Source organism: Carcharodon carcharias, chromosome 17, assembly GCF_017639515.1.
Source record: "Carcharodon carcharias isolate sCarCar2 chromosome 17, sCarCar2.pri, whole genome shotgun sequence".
Lineage (NCBI taxonomy): Eukaryota > Metazoa > Chordata > Chondrichthyes > Lamniformes > Lamnidae > Carcharodon > Carcharodon carcharias.
Genome location: NC_054483.1, coordinates 6192165 through 6208741, shown reverse-complemented (window position 1 = coordinate 6208741; position 16577 = coordinate 6192165). Strand labels below are relative to the sequence as shown.

Genomic DNA, 16577 nt, shown 5'->3' with positions numbered 1-16577 from the left:
CTACACTGTCCCCATCAAACACTCCCAGGACAGGTACAGCACGGGGTTAGATACAGAGTAAAGCTCCCTCTACACTGTCCCCATCAAACACTCCCAGGACAGGTACAGCACGGGGTTAGATACAGAGTAAAGCTCCCTCTACACTGTCCCCATCAAACACTCCCAGGACAGGTACAGCACGGGGTTAGATACAGAGTAAATCTCCCTCTACACTGTCTCCATCAAACACTCCCAGGACAGGTACAGCACGGGGTTAGATACAGAGTAAAGCTCCCTCTTACACTGTCCCCATCAAACACGCCCAGGACAGGTACAGCACGGGGTTAGATACAGAGTAAAGCTCCCTCTACGCTGTCCTCATCAAACACTCCCAGGGCAGGTACAGCACGGGGTTAGATACAGAGTAAAGCTCCCTCTACACTGTCCCCATCAAACACTCCCAGGACAGGTACAGCACGGGGTTAGATACAGAGTAAAGCTCCCACTACACTGTCCCCATCAAACACTCCCAGGACAGGTACAGCACGGGGTTAGATACAGAGTAAATCTCCCTCTACACTGTCCCCATCAAACACTCCCAGGACAGGTACAACACGGGGTTAGATACAGAGTAAAGCTCCCTCTACACTGTCCCCATCAAACACTCCCAGGACAGGTACAGCACGGGGTTAGATACAGAGTAAAGCCTCCTTCTACATTGTCCCCATCAAACACTCCCAGGACAGGTACAGCACGGGGTTAGATACAGAGTAAAGCTCCCTCTGCACTAGTCCTCATCAAACACTCCCAGGACAGGTACAGCATGGTCCCCAGCTGCATGAGTTTATCATATTTCCCCATTTCTCACATTAATTACCTCTGGGCATAATATAAATGACTTTGGCACTTCATGTTGAATCAAGGGTAGTTTTTTGACCAGTGGGATCTCGATTTGGATGTAGGGTTGGATTTTAATACCGAGGTGAAAGGTGAGTGTTTAATGCAGTACACCAGCCAGGTCCTCACATGTCTCCCAGTTGTAACCATGTCTGGTGCATTCCATATGCATGGGTCCAACTATTTATCATTGCAGTGTCTTTGATCACTTAACAGCCACATCAAAGTCTCTCAGTGCAGGATCTGAAATCTACAATAACTTAATGAAACGTCTCAAGACACTTCACAGGAACATTATCAAACAAAATTTGATATTGAACCACGTAAAGAGATATTAGGCCAGATGACCAAAAGCTTAATCAAAGAGCTGGGCTCTAAGGAGTGTCTTAAAGGCTCAGAGTGAGGTAGAGAGGGCGGAGAGGTGTAGGAGGAGAGGGAATTCCAGAGCCTGGGGCCCAGGCAGCTGAAGGCTTGGCCACCAATGGGTCAAGCAATTAAAATCAGGGATGCTCAAGAGGGCAGGATAAGAGGGGCACAGAGGGTTGTGGGGTCTGGAGGAGACTACAGAGATAGGGGGGGAGGTGGGGGGGCAATGCCATGGAGAGATCTGAAAACAAGGGTGAGAATGTTGATATCAGTTCAATCCAAGAAGGTTGAAAAGAATGGGAAAGCCGTTGAGATAAAAGACCGAGCAGTTCGATGATGCGAAATTTGGGCTTAAAGACCTTGAAGATTGTCGGAACAAGGGGAGACTGAGGACAGGCTCAGGAGATGAAGATTTTGCGCGTTTGAGGGGCCATTTAGAGCGATGGGACATAAGCCGCCCAGGGAAGTGCAGAGGTTACAACATGAAACACGCTATTCGATCCAATCATCGTTGTTGGCGGTCATCGTCCACATGGGCAAATGGTCCTAGCCACCTTGACCTAGCATATTCCCATATTACTTCATCCCCTTAGCGCATTACCCCGCTCACCATCATTTCCTGCTCAATTTGCCGGATCATTTGCTCCCGTTGTTGCTGCAGCTTCAGGTCAAGCTGGCTTTGCAGTCGCTGCTCCTCCTTCTGTAGGAGTCGAAGTTCCCGCAGCTCCTGGCGCCTGTCGGAAATCAGTCAGCTCGCTCAGGCTCTCGCACGGCTACACAACACAAACATCTGGCCTGCACTTAGAGGGGTGGGTGGGGGGGGATGTAGAGGGGCAGTGAGGTGGGGCATCTGGGAGAGAGTGCAGGGTGGTGGGATATCGCCATCTGTTGGCAAGTCCCAAACCAATGGAAGGCAGGAAGAGAGAGTTTTGACTTTGGCTTTCCTTGTCAAAATCTAAATAAACCCAACATCTCACATCTCCACGTCATGAAGCGCACACTTACAGCACATTCAGCCCCTCAAGCCCTCTGTTAAATTAAGTATGAAACTAGACTATGGGCACAATGGATTGAGAGCTTAATAACTGAGCTCACTTGTGATGGGCTGAATGGCCTCCCCGGGTGCGGTAGGATTTTATGATTCTAAGTCACTGGTTGAAAGAGGGGTTGATAGTCGGGGGGGGGTTGGGGGAGGGGTGTGTGTGTGTGTGTGTGTGTGTGGTTGGGGGCTACCTTCTAGTCTAGATGAAGGGGCTGAAATTAGGACTGCAGTTTTTTTCTCACCTGGCCGACCGCATATCTTGGTCCTTCTTATCATCTTCGCTGACCACTTTCGATGTCGTGACGCTCACTTCCACACCGTCCACCACAAATTTTCGGGTCTTCTTTAATGTCTTCCGCAGTGTGGGTCTATCCTGGAACACAGGCCAGTATTATTTATAAACCCTGTGCGACACTCACTTACTCCTCTGGGATCGTGACAATTTTCCAAATTATTACAGGAGTTAATTAGTGTCTTTTCCACTCTGAGGGGCCACCAGCACCTCTCCCTCATGCCTCATTCCGGCTTGAGTGGCGGTGGCTGCTTTTTAAAAATTTAATCTTTCATGGGGTGTGGGCTTCGCTGGCTGGGCCAGCATTTATTGCCCATCCCTAATTGCCCCTTGAGGAAATGGTGGTGAGCTGCCACCTTAGCTGCTGCAGTCCATGTGGTGTAGGTACACCCACAGTGCTGTTAGGGAGGGAGTTCCAGGATTTTGACCCAGTGACAGTGAAGGAACGGCTGATATATTTCCAAGTCAGGATGGTGAGCGGCTTGGAGGGGAACTTCCAGGTGGTGGTGTTCCCATGTGTCTGCTGCCCTTGTCCTTCTAGGTGGTAGAGGTTGCAGGTTTGGAATGGCTGGTGCAATGGGATTGCACTTTTTACTAATGTGGCTATATAAGTGTCTCCAAATATAATTTGCATCAAGTATTCTTCTTTCAGAATAACAGAATGAGAGAAGAATGATATGTGAGACCGTGTCTTTTTGAGAGCTCAGTATCCACGACAGGGATGCGACATTATAAAATGTAGGATTGACCAAGGCAAGGTAGTATGGCTTTAAGAAATCAATGACCTTATTTGCCTTTGACCTGGAATGACTGACAGTCCGTAAGGATAAAGGGATGGAAATAATTTTGTGGAGGCGAGGAGATTGGAGGGTTGGGGAGTTTGGAGAGCTGGGGAGTTGGGGAGGGTTGGGGAGTTTCAGAGAGTTTGGTGAGTCTGGAGAGTTGGGGAGTCTGGAGAGCTGAGCGTTGAGGAGCTGAGAGAGAACACAAGAAAAGGACACCCGACTTGGTTTTGTTCATCACTGCAATTAAAGATATAGTTTCCGTGGGTGAATAAAAGCTCTTTAAACTATTAAAACTCTGGTCTTCATGTTTGGTGGACCATTGGGTCCTGGGCTTGCTTCAACGTGTTACACTGGACATCACTGAGAAACATAGCGAGTGTTCTGCAAACGTCCATGCCGTACGGGAGATGAAAACATTCGAACAATTCAGGGGAAAAAAAATTACTCACTTCTTCCTCAAACTCGTCAAAGTGCCTCTGGAAAGAGAGACAAAGAAGAAACAGACAGGCATTGAGATGGTTGCAAAAATAGCAGAAAAAAATAAGGAATGCAAGATGGCAAAAATTAAAAATTGAACGGAGAACGTTGTTAAATTGAGTTACCTGTTTATAAAACACATCATGAGTGCAAGCAGGGGATCGATTTGATTCAAGTTCCTCAATGCCACAAAGGTAGGAAACTCTCCTCTCCCCAATCGCACTCTCCTGTGAATGTTCAACCAAAGCAGGATTTGCAGTAGAAAGATGTTGTGTCTCTCCCACCACAATGGTGAAGCCATTTGCCTCCAATCTTTCAGTTTCCTTGGAAACTGCTGGTTCGAGGATCTTAAAGAAATGAAAAAAACAGGATTATTTTTGTTGCACATTTTCCCCCTTTGACACTCGTTCGTTCCCTCATGTCTAAACCCAACGTCCAGCCATGGGGAGGAGAAACTGGCTCCTGCAAAGGTTGCTCCAAGACTTCCCGTCCCATTGATGAGGGGCAAAGGCCAAGGATTATGACTTCGCTGCTGCCACAGCTGAAATGAGATGATAGATGGTAGAAAGGGGCGGGGGGGGAAAGAGAGTGGGGGAGAGAAAAGAGAGTGGGGGAGAGAAAAGAGAGTGGGGGAGAGAAAAGAGAGTGGGGGAGAGAAAAGAGAGTGGGGGAGAGAAAAGAGAGGGGGGGAGAGAAAAGAGAGGGGGGGAGAGAAAAGAGAGGGGGGGAGAGAAAAGAGAGGGGGGGGAGAGAAAAGAGAGGGGGGGAGAGAAAAGAGAGGGGGGGAGAGAAAAGAGAGGGGGGGAGAGAAAAGAGAGGGGGGGAGAAAAGAGGGGGGGGAGAAAAGAGAGGGGGGGAGAAAAGAGAGGGGGGAGAGAAAAGAGAGGGGGGAGAAAAGAGAGGGGAGAAGAAAGACAGACAGAAAGACAGAAATAAAAATCAGACAGAAAGAAAGACTTCTATGTACATAGTGGTATTCATGGATGGCTCAAAGTGTCTTACAGCCAATGAAAAATATTTTTCAAAGTATAGTCACTGTTGTCACACAGGAAACATGGCAGTGAATTTGTGCACAACTGGATCACGTGTGTCTCAATGGGTCGTGCTCTCACCGCTGAGTTAGCAGCTTGTGGGTTTCAGTCCCACTCCAGACACCTGAGCACAAAAATCAAGACTGACACTACCAGTGCAGTAGTGAGGGACTGCTGCACTGTTGGGGGTACCGTCTTTTCAGATGAGGTAATAGCCTGAAGTCCCATCTGTCCACTCTGATAGATGTAAATGATCCTATGTCACTATTTCAAAGAAGCCAGCAGGGGAGCTCTCCCCTGTGTCCTGTCCAATATTTATCCCTTAACCAACATCACAAAAACAGATTATATGTGCAACCTCCGTCCTCTCGATTTATCAGTTCAGGAATCTTTATCAAATGACTTCCCACCTCAATGGTGTTTGCGGAATCTTGCTGTGCACAAATTGGCTGCTGCATTTCCTACATTACAACAGTGACTACATTTGAAAAGTACTTCATTGACTGTAAAGTGCTTTGGCATGTCCTGAGATCCTAAAATGTGCTCTAGAAACGCAAATTTATTTTTACTCAAACCAATGCGATCAACCCCCGGTCAGCCTTACCCTTTCCACTAATTTGTAAACTCTACCTTCGTCAGGGGATCTGGAGAGATTTGATTTTTCTGGTTACATGAAGTGTCTTCGGCAGGTGCGGCGTCGTTGGCCTCAATCTGTCCTCTTTGTTCGTGCTTCTCCTGTTCCCTCAGGTGGTCACACGATTCTTCCTCTGCCGCGTGATTGTTCACACATTCTTCCTCCTGTTCTCTCTCAGCAGATTCTTTTGAAGGGTTCATCCCTCCATCGGAACTGTTGACCTCTTCAACGAAACCTTCTCCGCTGAGGGAACCTGCACCTTTCGGAAGGCATGGCGCAATTTCTTGCTCACTCTCTTGTGAGTCGCTCACCTCCTCTTCCCGATCGTTGGCCACTACCAGGTCGATCAGTTCGTTTACAATGCAGGTTACTATGGCAACATCATCACCCCAGTTGGATCCACCTTCCTCAGCTTCAGTTAAATCGTCAAGTCCCGGCTCTGCGGTTTCCTTGTTGACAGATTGAGTATCGTCCGCCGTTGTTACAGTTCGTGGCATCACGGTTTCTTCACACTCCAAAAGCTTAGGCTCTTCCGTCCCGATGGTTTCCTCACTTCCGTGTGCAGCCCCCGTCCTCTCGACTGAAGACTTGATCAGTTCTGGAATCTTCGTCAAATGACCTGCTGCCTCTTCGCACTGAAGAGATTCAATCGAGCCTTCGCTCCTACTTCTGTGCATTACTTCTGAAACCAGTTTCCCAACAATCTTGTCTGACTGCTCCAATGTGGAATCGGGCGTTTCGTTATTTGCGTTCTCCGAATCAGATCCCTCTGCCTTTGTCTCTTCCACTCGGCCAGCTGCAGGCTCCACACACACAGATGGTAATAGCTGAGAGTCTCCATCAGTCCTTACAATATTTTCGGATAGCTGTAGAACATCTTTCTGATGTCGACCACTATTTTCAGTTGGCTGAGTGGGAGAAATTAACTTTTCTTCCTTTAGATCCTGACCGCTGATTTGGAAATCTTGGACAACTGCCATTATTTTGGTGTCTGTAAAGGTTTCACATTCTCTGTCACAAGCATTCTGATCTGACACTACAGTCTCAGCTCTCCCAGGTCCAAGAGAAAGAATGGCGGTCCCTTCCTGTGTTGACTCCACGTTAGTATCTTCAAACATTTCAACAGGTAGCGCTCCTGATGGACTCCCCTCTGGAGTCACCACATTTATTTCTGCCACTGCAGAATCTTCCACTGATCCTGTGGTTTCTGTCAATGGGTTTTCCAAAATCTTGGACACCTCATTTTCTGTCTCTCCAGATAATAGTCCGGGTGACTCTGCTGGATCCTCTCCCCTTGAAGGTGATGGGCCAGTGGATTCTATCCTTAAGTCCTCATTGCTCAGTCTCGACTCTCCATCGTCCTGTTCCACTTTTGGCGCTGCACAGCTAGAGTCTTCAATTCCTGAGTGTGTCAGCTCTTCAAAATCAGTTCCCAATTCTTTGTCCTTCACAGGCTCAGATTCTTCAATGGTATTGCTTGGTTTATCACACTCTTGCTCTGTCTCACTTAGGATAGCATTGTTTATCTTCACTTGCAATTCCGTTGAACCTTGTGGACTTATCAGGAGCTCACCATCTTGATTAACGTTCGTGAGATTAGATCTTGCGACAGGGTGTTCCAAATGCATCTCCTCAGCACTTCCCATATCAGCCTCATTGGGGAAGCCATTGACCACTGTCATTCCCTCATTTTCCCATGTTTCACCTGTGCCTATAATCGTGCGCACCTCCTTGCTGTTGGCCAAGTGCTCCATTGATTCGCCAGTGCTGGCTTTGTCGTTCTCAGTGCTGCTCAAAGTTGAGTTAACAGCACTACCGTCATCAACCAGCCCTTCGCTTACTGACTCTTCCTCCAGCGAAGCCTCGGTGATGTTCATTGGCTGTTCCTCCTCTGTGTTGAGCCCACTAACGGAACACGGCTGGTATGCGAGAGCCTGGCAGGAGAAGATAAACAGTGTATGATTGAAGAACTGGAACTGAAATTGCCAAAAAAGCCCAATATGCCCATCAGAAAATGAAACGCGGCAGCATCGATGATGGGCATTGTTTATTAGAGCCTTATTTAATCATGATAGCAAGACTTCCAATGCTAATGGGTTTCAAACTTAGGGTTTCTGTTTTTACGAAGAAAACAAAAAAAATACTTAATCGACTACTCGTGCAGTGAATTCATGATAACTCTACACTGAACTCACTGAAGTGGATGGCTTTTGTTGGAGATGCACTTTGTGGCTGTGCTTTGCCCTTGCATTGAGCTCCTCTTCACAGCAAGATCTCAGTGTAAGACTCAGAATGGGAGCCTGACCCTCGCTCACAGCGAGGCAGGTAACAAGAGCAGGTCTCAGCAATGGCTGCTCTTGGACACCTCTTAGCATACAGGTGTCAAGCAGCGCAGAAACATGAGAACAAGTGCTTTCTCGAGTTGTTAAGGCTTTAAGAAGCTGGGGAAAAGACAATAAAAACAAAGCTACTTTTCGATTGAAGGCCTTGCAGGCAACCTGACAAGCAGTGACTTTAGAGCAAGCAATTAGGAAAGAAAACGGCCTTTATTGCAAGGGGGTTGGAGTACAAGAATAAAGAAGTCATGCTACAATGGTACAGGACGTTGGAGAGACCACATCTGGGAGTATGTGCACAGCTTTGGCCTCCAAACTTAAGGAAAGATATACTTGGCTTACGGGCAGTACAGTGAAGGCTCAGTAGACTGGCCTCTGTGATGAGAGGCTTGTTCTATAAGGAGAGGCTGACCCTGGGTCTATAGTCTCTGGAGTTTAGAAGAGCAAGAGGTGATCTCATTGAAGCTTAAAGGCTTCTTGAAGGGGTTTGACAGGGTAGACACTGAGAGGTCATTTCCCCTGGCTGGGGAATCTAGAACACGGGAGCACAGGCTCAGGATTAGGGGCCGATCGTTTAGGACTGAGATGAGGAGAAATTTCTTCACTCAGGGGGTTGTGGGTCTTTGGAATTCTCTACCCCAGAGGGTAGATGCTCCATCATTGAATGTGTTTAAGGCTGGGACAGACAGGTTTTTGGTCTCTCAGGGAATCAAGGGATATGGGGAGTGATCGGGAAAGTGGAGTTGAGGTTGAAGGTCAGCCAGGATCAGATCCAATGGGCTTGCAGGCTTGGTAGGCCACATGGTCTTGTCCTGCTCCTATTTCTTATGTTATGCTGTATTTAACAACGGCTACTCATCAACAGCAGTACCTCCATTTCACCCTCCTTGCCCTCTTCAATCTCCTCCATCACTTCGGCCTTGGCTTCAGCAATCAGCTCTCTGATTGGCTTGTTGCTTGCCACCGCAGTAACGAATGGGTGCTGAGAGAAAGCGGAGGTGTTAATCGGGCACAAGACTGAGGCACGGTAAACAGTTATTGGCAAAAACATCTCCCAGCCAGCCCTGCACGTGAACCCTCGACCGTTACTTAAAAAATAAAAGCCTTGGCATGTGTGTCAATCTCAGCCAGTTGCACGACCTTGGGACTTCAATACATGGCACTCCTTGTCAGAAGATTTAACTGACAGGAAATGGGAATAAAATAATCACCTGGAGAAGCTGCTTTACGCACCATCGAGCATCTACGTTTTTTTCCAAAGCTCTTCGTAAGAAATCTTTAAAATCTGGTGACCTGTGAATTCAATAATCGAGGTGTTTGTTATCGGGAAGACTGAAGCCATTTTTTCCCCCATTCCCGCCCCTAACTCCGTTCTCTCGCTGCCAACTCCGTCTCTCCAATTGCCAACAGCCTGAGGTTAAGGCAGTCTGTTTGCAACCTTGGTGACATTTGACCTCAAAATGAGCTCCTGACCTCATGTTCGCACCATCACTAGGACTGCCTATTTCCAACTCCTTAACATGGCCCAACTTCATCCCTGTCTCAGCTTATCTGCCACCGGAACCCTCATCCCTGCCTTCGTCACCTCTAGACCTGACTATTCCAACACACTCCAGGCTGATCTTCCACATTCTACCCTCCATAAACTTGAGCTCATCCAAAACTCTACTGCCTGTGTCTTAACTCACACCAAGTCCTGTTCCCCTGTCACCCCCTGTGCTTGCTGACCTACACTGGCTCCCGGTCAATCAACTTCTTGGTTTTAAACTTCTCATTTTCAAATCTCATTTACAAATTCTCATGTTTCAAATCCTTCCGTGGCCCACCCCTCCCTGTCTCTGTAATCTCCTCCAGCCCCACAACCCACCGAGATCTCTGCGCTCCGCTAATTCTGGCCTCTTGAGCATCCCCTGATTTTAATCTCTCCACATTGGCGACCGTGCCTTCAGCTTCCTGGGCCCCAAGCTCAGAAATTCCCTCGCTACACCCCTCTACCTCACCCTCTTCCATTAAGGCGCTCCTTAAAACCTACCTCTTTGACCAAGTTGGTGGCCATCTGACCTAGTATCTTTTTACATGCCTCGGTATCATATTCTGTTTTATAATGCTCCTGTGAAGCACCATGGGATACTTTATTTCATTACAGGCATTATATAAAGGCAAGCTGTGTTTGTTATTGCTTCATTTAGAAAGTGCAGGATTGGCTTCAAAGTGAGTCATTCTCAACCCTTCACGCAAAGTCAAAGTTAACCACCTCTGTCTCCAAAGAATCTTTTGGGTTTTACCAAATGGATAGAATTAATTTAATAAGGTAGATAAAATAATTGCTTTTCCCTTTTCGGCTTGGGAGGACCCAAGGTCCTGCCTTCCCACAGCCCAGCGCCTCATCAATACACAGCAAGGAGTACCATTGGGAAGGGTGGGAGAGAGTCGGAGGGGGTGCCTTTGTGATCTTCAGGAGGACCCTCATTGGGTTGAGCTCATGGTGCGGAGGTTCCATCTCAGCCAGCTCAATCAGCGTGATTCCAAGAGACCAGACATCAACCTTGTGGTCGTAGGGTGCATCTTTTGAAGTTTCACACTGGACAACCTCTGGAGCCATCCTAAACGAGAGGAAGACAAACTGAGAGGACATAGTGCTGCTGACGTTCATCAGTGCTGGCCTGTTCAGTCAAAAGCAATATCAAACTTTGTGCAAAGTCCCCCGAGTTCTTTGTTACTGCAGCAGTGCTAAAAACCTAAGGAGGTCACATATAGTGAACTAAATACAACTCACAAATAAGCAGCAAATCCCTGCAATCTCAGCCTAATCTTCATTTAGGGTTTTGAATGTATAAACCAATAGTGGAATAACAAATATTAGCAGTGAGCCCCAAAACATACGTGGTCAAATCAGTCCCTTTATTGTATCAGTGCTTCACTATACGCAGGATTTCTTTCACCAACAGAAGCAAAGGTTCTGACTCCGGAAGAAGCCGCATAAAACTGTCTAAAAACAGGCCGAGGAATATAAATACAAATTAGTCAAAAGTCTGGCCTTGTGACTTGTTTATAGTCATAGAATCGGAAAGTCTATTGAGGAACTGTTTTCTCCTGAGTAGAAAAGGCAGGTTTTAAGCTGATGGGCTCAATGCTATTTGAGATTTAAACATTCTATTTCCTTGGAACCAGCCTGTTATAATGTCAGTATCGAAGAAAACAGCTTCCTAACTATCAATCATGTTTCATGACAAAGTCCTTATTTCAGGTTCACATTTCGTAGCAACATGATATCTGCCCTTTCCTTGAGTTTGTGTAGTGCCCATTGGAGTTAGACTGTGTAAAAGCTCTGGAGAGAACCGACTGTTATCATCTTCTTCATCTAGAATCAATGCTGACGTATCCTTTTAATCCACCTGAGAGCTCTTCAAAAACCTTTTCATTCAAACCCAGCGCATCTTCACTTTTAGCTCAAAGAACAGCTTTAGAATCAGAAATTGTGCTCAATAATTGTTCCCTCCTTTTTGCCAGATTTAACCCCAACTAATTCCGTTATCACATCCCCACCTCCCATGCCATCCCCTCCCCTCCCCTCCACCCACCCGACTTGACATCTGAAACAATCTCTCCAGCCTGGGTAACTCTGTTGTTGGGCTTCCCTCCAACTTCTGCTGTTTCGTTCTCCACCAACCCTTAACCCAACTGCTGACCACCACCGCCAACTGTTGGCAGCTGCGTGTATGTCACGTGCTCCAGCCCTCCGTGAATCCCATGCCCCTCCGCATGTGCCAGGGCACTGCCCACCAAATAAACCCACCAACACACACGCCCCTTAAACTGACCCATCAAAGCAGTCCGGATAGGCAAAAGCCGCCTATTATTATGGTAGTTGAAGGCAGCGGCGTGTTGGGAGCTGTCACCAGACTTGGAAAAGCCTGGGATATCAGGAGGGGTTCAATTCCCTGACCTGTTGGCTTGCTGTTTTGAAGTTCACTGCTGGGAGGAGGGACCTGCTGATATGGAGTAGGAGTGGTGAAAAATCGGAAGAGGTCTTGTCACGGAGACAGTGTAACTTACTTCTGCTGACCAGCTGAAAATCAGCACTCAAAGAGGTCCAATAATATAAACTTATACTTACAACCTCAGAAGTCCCAAAGTACTTCACAACCAATTTGTGCGCAGCAAGCTCCCATGAACTGTCATGTGATAACAACCAGATAATCTGTTGTTGCAGTGTTGGTGGGGAATAAATACTGGCAAGTTCTGAGTGAACCCTTTCGCCATAGTACTACCACAGGAGCTTTTAGGTCTACTCGAGAGGGCACGAGGCCATAATTTAACGTCTCACGTGAAAGATGGCACCTCCAACAGTGCAGTACTCCCTCGGTACTGCACTGGAGTGGCAGACTGGATTTTTGTGCTCGGGTCTCTGAGGTGGGTCTCGAACTCACAACCTTCTGACTTAAGTGGCAAGCGTGCTACCCATTGAGCACGGCTCCAATCTGACTTCTTGCCAGGGTACGGAACAAGCTGGGGAAGTGAATGGGCTATGCAGGCTGGCCAGGTCTCAAATCTGATGCCCAGTCTACACACAGAGGCAAATATTCACAGCCAGGATGATGGCTACAAACATCTGTATCCCATGTTTGAAAGCAGGCAAACTCATTGCACTCTGGGTCACGAACCCGCGACCCCGCTGAAAAGTGGCACGCTGTGATGCCCTCAACAGTCAAAGTGCCCGCTGACTCTGAGTATTGAGGTTAACAACGCAGGATCACCAGGAGATAGACTGTATACCAGGGAAGCCCAACCTCTTCAGGAGAAAGATCAGTGTATCGTATGTACCTGGCATTGCACCAGCACTGCAATTCATACATGACATTGCTCAATTGTGCAGTAGGCAGAACCTCTTTTTGGACTGACAGCAGCATCCTGGTAATGGAAAAGACCACTCGGGTAGCTAATGCACAGTAGCAGCATGAAATGGTTTGCTTAACCTACTGTTCAAATCAAATGACACGTTCTTTCGGTTGCTCGTAATAGGCAGAGCACAGGCTGTCTTCAACCAGACCGCACTTGCAAAGCTCAAACCTAAAAACATCTACTGTTAGGTGTGATTCTGCGATTGGATGGCACTTACCGAACAATTCCGAGTGTGCTATTAGCTAACTAACAACCAAAATCAGTCGAGCACACAACATGGCTCATTCATGCCTGCTAGAAGCGACATACATTCATACACAGGGACCCGTTCTCTGCTAACAGAAGAAATATGTTCCAGCCTTGTGCCTTTTTTAAATTATCTGGGAGCTATGGGGAGCCTACAGTTTCCCATTACTTTCTCCATGGCAACTCCTGGGCCAATTAGAGCTAACCTGCCAACCAATCAGCACCCTTTTCTCCTGCAGTATAAATTGTTGCGATCGTTTGAAATTTGGCATTCTAGTGTTTGTCCTGATGAGTGCAAGACAAAAGTCTCTGGCAACATGCCTCTCTTTTCAGCAATATAGAAAGTTTTAAAGAAGGGAAGAAAGATAGACGTCATTCTTTCCAGAAAATGAGCCACACCTACCAATAGGGTGTCCCGATGAATGATGCTCTCCGTTGGATGGTGTGAGCATTCTGTGCAGATACTCCAAAATCAGCTAAAAGAGAGAGGAAAATGGGTTAATAGTAAAATTCATTAACAACAGACCTTCAACTGGCAAGAAGTTACGAACTGAATATTAAATGTTTTTGTCTCCATTTCTTCTCTAGTTAACCACATTCTGGATGCATCTGGTGCAGCCTTGACCACACAGATACTCGGACTGAAGAGAAAAACGTACAGACAGGTCTGTGGCTTCTGTAACTTCCACCTCTGGAACATTACCCCGAAACTCGGGGATGCCTGAGAGGCTGGAATTAGAGTAGTGCAGATATCGCGGGGGAGGGGGGTGGGGGGCGGGGGGGCTGCTAAGGTGGGATGAGATTCCAGAGATAGGGAGAGGGCCAGGCCGTGGAGAGATTTGAAAACAAGGGTGAGAATTTTAAAATCAAGACGCTGCTTGACTGGGAGCCCAGTGCAGGTCAGCGAGCACGGGGGGGGGTGACAGGGGAACGGGACCTCGTGCGAGTTAAGACACGGGCGGCAGAGTTTTGGATGACCTCAAGTTCACAGAGGGTAGAAGGTGGGAGACCAGCCGGGAGTGCGTTGGAATCGTCAAGTCTTGAGGCAACGAAGGCAGGAATGAGGGTTTCAGCAGCGGGTGAGCTGAGATTGAAAAAAGATAAGGGACACAGAAGTATAGTAACTCAGTCTGCTCAAGGGCAATGAGGGATGGGCAATGAATGCTGGCCTAGCCAGCAACGCTCACATCCCAAGAATTAATGAGAAAAAAGGTCCGGGGTACTGTAGGGAAGCAGCGGTACTAATAGGTTTGTGTTATGGATGTACTGGGGAGAGATAAGAAATAATGTCATAACTGACACTCGGTGTTTCTCATGAGTGAGTGAGTGCAGTGAAAAGAGACAGACGTGGATGCTCAGGCACATTAAAGGGAGGTTACCCAGCCATAGTTAGGAGATAATGGCTTAACTTTGCAAGGATGTAATTACACGTTTTAAAGATAGAGATAGTAGAATTCCGTGTGTCTTCCGACAACATCCGGACTCAGGCAAGTGAACCCGAATGACTGGATTGTGTCTAGATCTACATTTGCTAATTGGCCAAATCCATCATCTCACCATGTGTCTCAATCCCTTCTGACCCCAGGAACACAATCAGTTGCCTCCTCAACCAGCCTGTCACTCTGCTGGATGGTCTACTGTCAGAGCAGCACTGAGACCTGTATCTCGCTCTGTGGGCGGGGCTACTGTCAGAGCAGCACTGAGACCTGTATCTCGCTCTGTGGGCGGGGCTACTGTCAGAGCAGCACTGGGGCCTGTATCTCGCTCTGTGGGCGGGGCTACTGTCAGAGCAGCACTGGGACCTGTATCTCGCTCTGTGGGTGGGGCTACTGTCAGAGCAGCACTGGGACCTGTATCTCGCTCTGTGGGTGGGGCTACTTTCAGAGCAGCTCTGGGACCTGTATCTTGCTCTGTGGGCGGGGCTGTCAGAACAGCACTGGGACCTGTATCTCATTCTGTGGCAGTGGGGCTACTGTTTTGGCAGCACTGGGGCCTGTATCTCGCTCTGTGGGCGGGGCTACTGTCAGAGCAGCACTGGGGCCTGTATCTCGCTCTGTGGGCGGGGCTACTGTCAGAGCAGCACTGGGACCTGTATCTCGCTCTGTGGGCAGGGCTATTGTCTGAGCAGCACTGGGACCTGTATCTGACTCTGTGGGAGGGGCTATTGTCTGAGCAGCACTGGGACCGGTATCTGACTCTGCGGGAGGGGCTATTGTCTAAGCAGCACTGGGACCTGTATCTGACTCTGTGGGAGGGGCTACTGTCGGAGCAGCACTGGGACCTGTATCTGACTCTGTGGGAGGGGCTATTGTCTGAGCAGCACTGGGACCTGTATCTGACTCTGTGGGAGGGGCTATTGTCTGAGCAGCACTGGGACCTGTATCTGACTCTGTGGGAGGGGCTATTGTCTGAGCAGCACTGGGACCTGTATCTGACTGTGTGGGAGGGGCTATTGTCTAAGCAGCACTGGGACCTGTATCTGACTCTGTGGGAGGGGCTATTGTCTAAGCAGCACTGAAACCTGTATCTCGCTCTGTGGGCGGGGCTACTGTCAGAGCAGCACTGGGACCTGTATCTCGCTCTGTGGGCGGGGCTGTCAGAACAGCACTGGGACCTGTATCTGACTCTGTGGGTGGGGGGCTATTGTCAGGGCAGCACTGTGAGCTGTATCTGACTCTGTGGGAGGGAGGCTATTGTCAGGGCAGCACTGTGAGCTGTATCTCGCTATGCTGAGGAATGCTAGGTAGCGCTGCTGCTGTGGTAACCCCAGCAGCATGAGGCATTTATCCCCAGACTGTCCTACAGACAGCCTCTATCTACTTTAATGGCCTTCATTTGAAGCCAATTCACAACCTTTGATTGAAGAACTTCCTCCAGGCTTTCCAATGTTTAGCGCATAGTGTTAATGTTACATAAATTGTATGGTTAAGGAGCGGGTATTGATTAATTAAGTTTCTTGAGTGCATATAAAAAGGCACTGCTAGGGCACTGGGGTGTTGTTAAGTAGGAGGCAGAGATATGTAATGCTGCGTTCTGTGATTAAACCTACTATCAAGAAAAGGAAATCTGCTGTCCTTACCCGGTCTGGCCTACATGTGACTCCAGACCCACAGCAATGTGGTTGACTCTTAAGTGCCTCCTGAACAAGGGTAATTAGGAATGGGCAGTAAATGCTGGCCCAGCCAGCGACACCCACATCCCACGAATGAATATATTTTTTTAAAAATCAGGCAAATGGTGAAGACATACCATTGGGATTAGCTTTGTCCCTTATTTACTCTTACTTTCTCCTCTCTCACTGTTTCTACTTCCCCCCCATCCCGCCACTGACTCCTCTTTCTTACCTAGTTTAATGTCTCCGTCCAGTGTCAGAAGGATATTTCCAGCTTTCAGGTCCCGGTGGATGATCTTGTTATTGTGGAGGTAGTGGAGTGCTTCGAGTGTCTGTCTGCAAATAACACAAATCTGTGGCTCTGTCAACCCTCTTTCCAGTTCTGTGACAGAACCAAACGACAGTGAGATAAATGGGGACCTTGATGTCTTTTTGATTTCATTGACTTAATTAAATAAACATGTGGGTGTGTGTTCCA

The 16577-nt window shown here is 47.9% G+C and overlaps 1 protein-coding gene across 1 annotated transcript in view; it reads right to left on the bottom strand.

The window, feature by feature from the left end:
* Positions 1 to 16577, bottom strand: part of LOC121289891 (serine/threonine-protein kinase 10-like) — a 49168-nt gene that overhangs the window by 15592 nt on the left and 16999 nt on the right. The window contains exons 4-13 of the mRNA XM_041209838.1: positions 16332 to 16481; positions 13391 to 13463; positions 10248 to 10442; positions 9051 to 9132; positions 8711 to 8821; positions 5500 to 7437; positions 3964 to 4185; positions 3811 to 3837; positions 2527 to 2657; positions 1853 to 1976 (exon numbers count right to left, since the gene is read on the bottom strand). Of these exons, the coding sequence (XP_041065772.1) occupies positions 1853 to 1976; positions 2527 to 2657; positions 3811 to 3837; positions 3964 to 4185; positions 5500 to 7437; positions 8711 to 8821; positions 9051 to 9132; positions 10248 to 10442; positions 13391 to 13463; positions 16332 to 16481 (3053 nt within the window). The remainder of the gene's footprint in view (positions 1 to 1852; positions 1977 to 2526; positions 2658 to 3810; positions 3838 to 3963; positions 4186 to 5499; positions 7438 to 8710; positions 8822 to 9050; positions 9133 to 10247; positions 10443 to 13390; positions 13464 to 16331; positions 16482 to 16577) is intronic.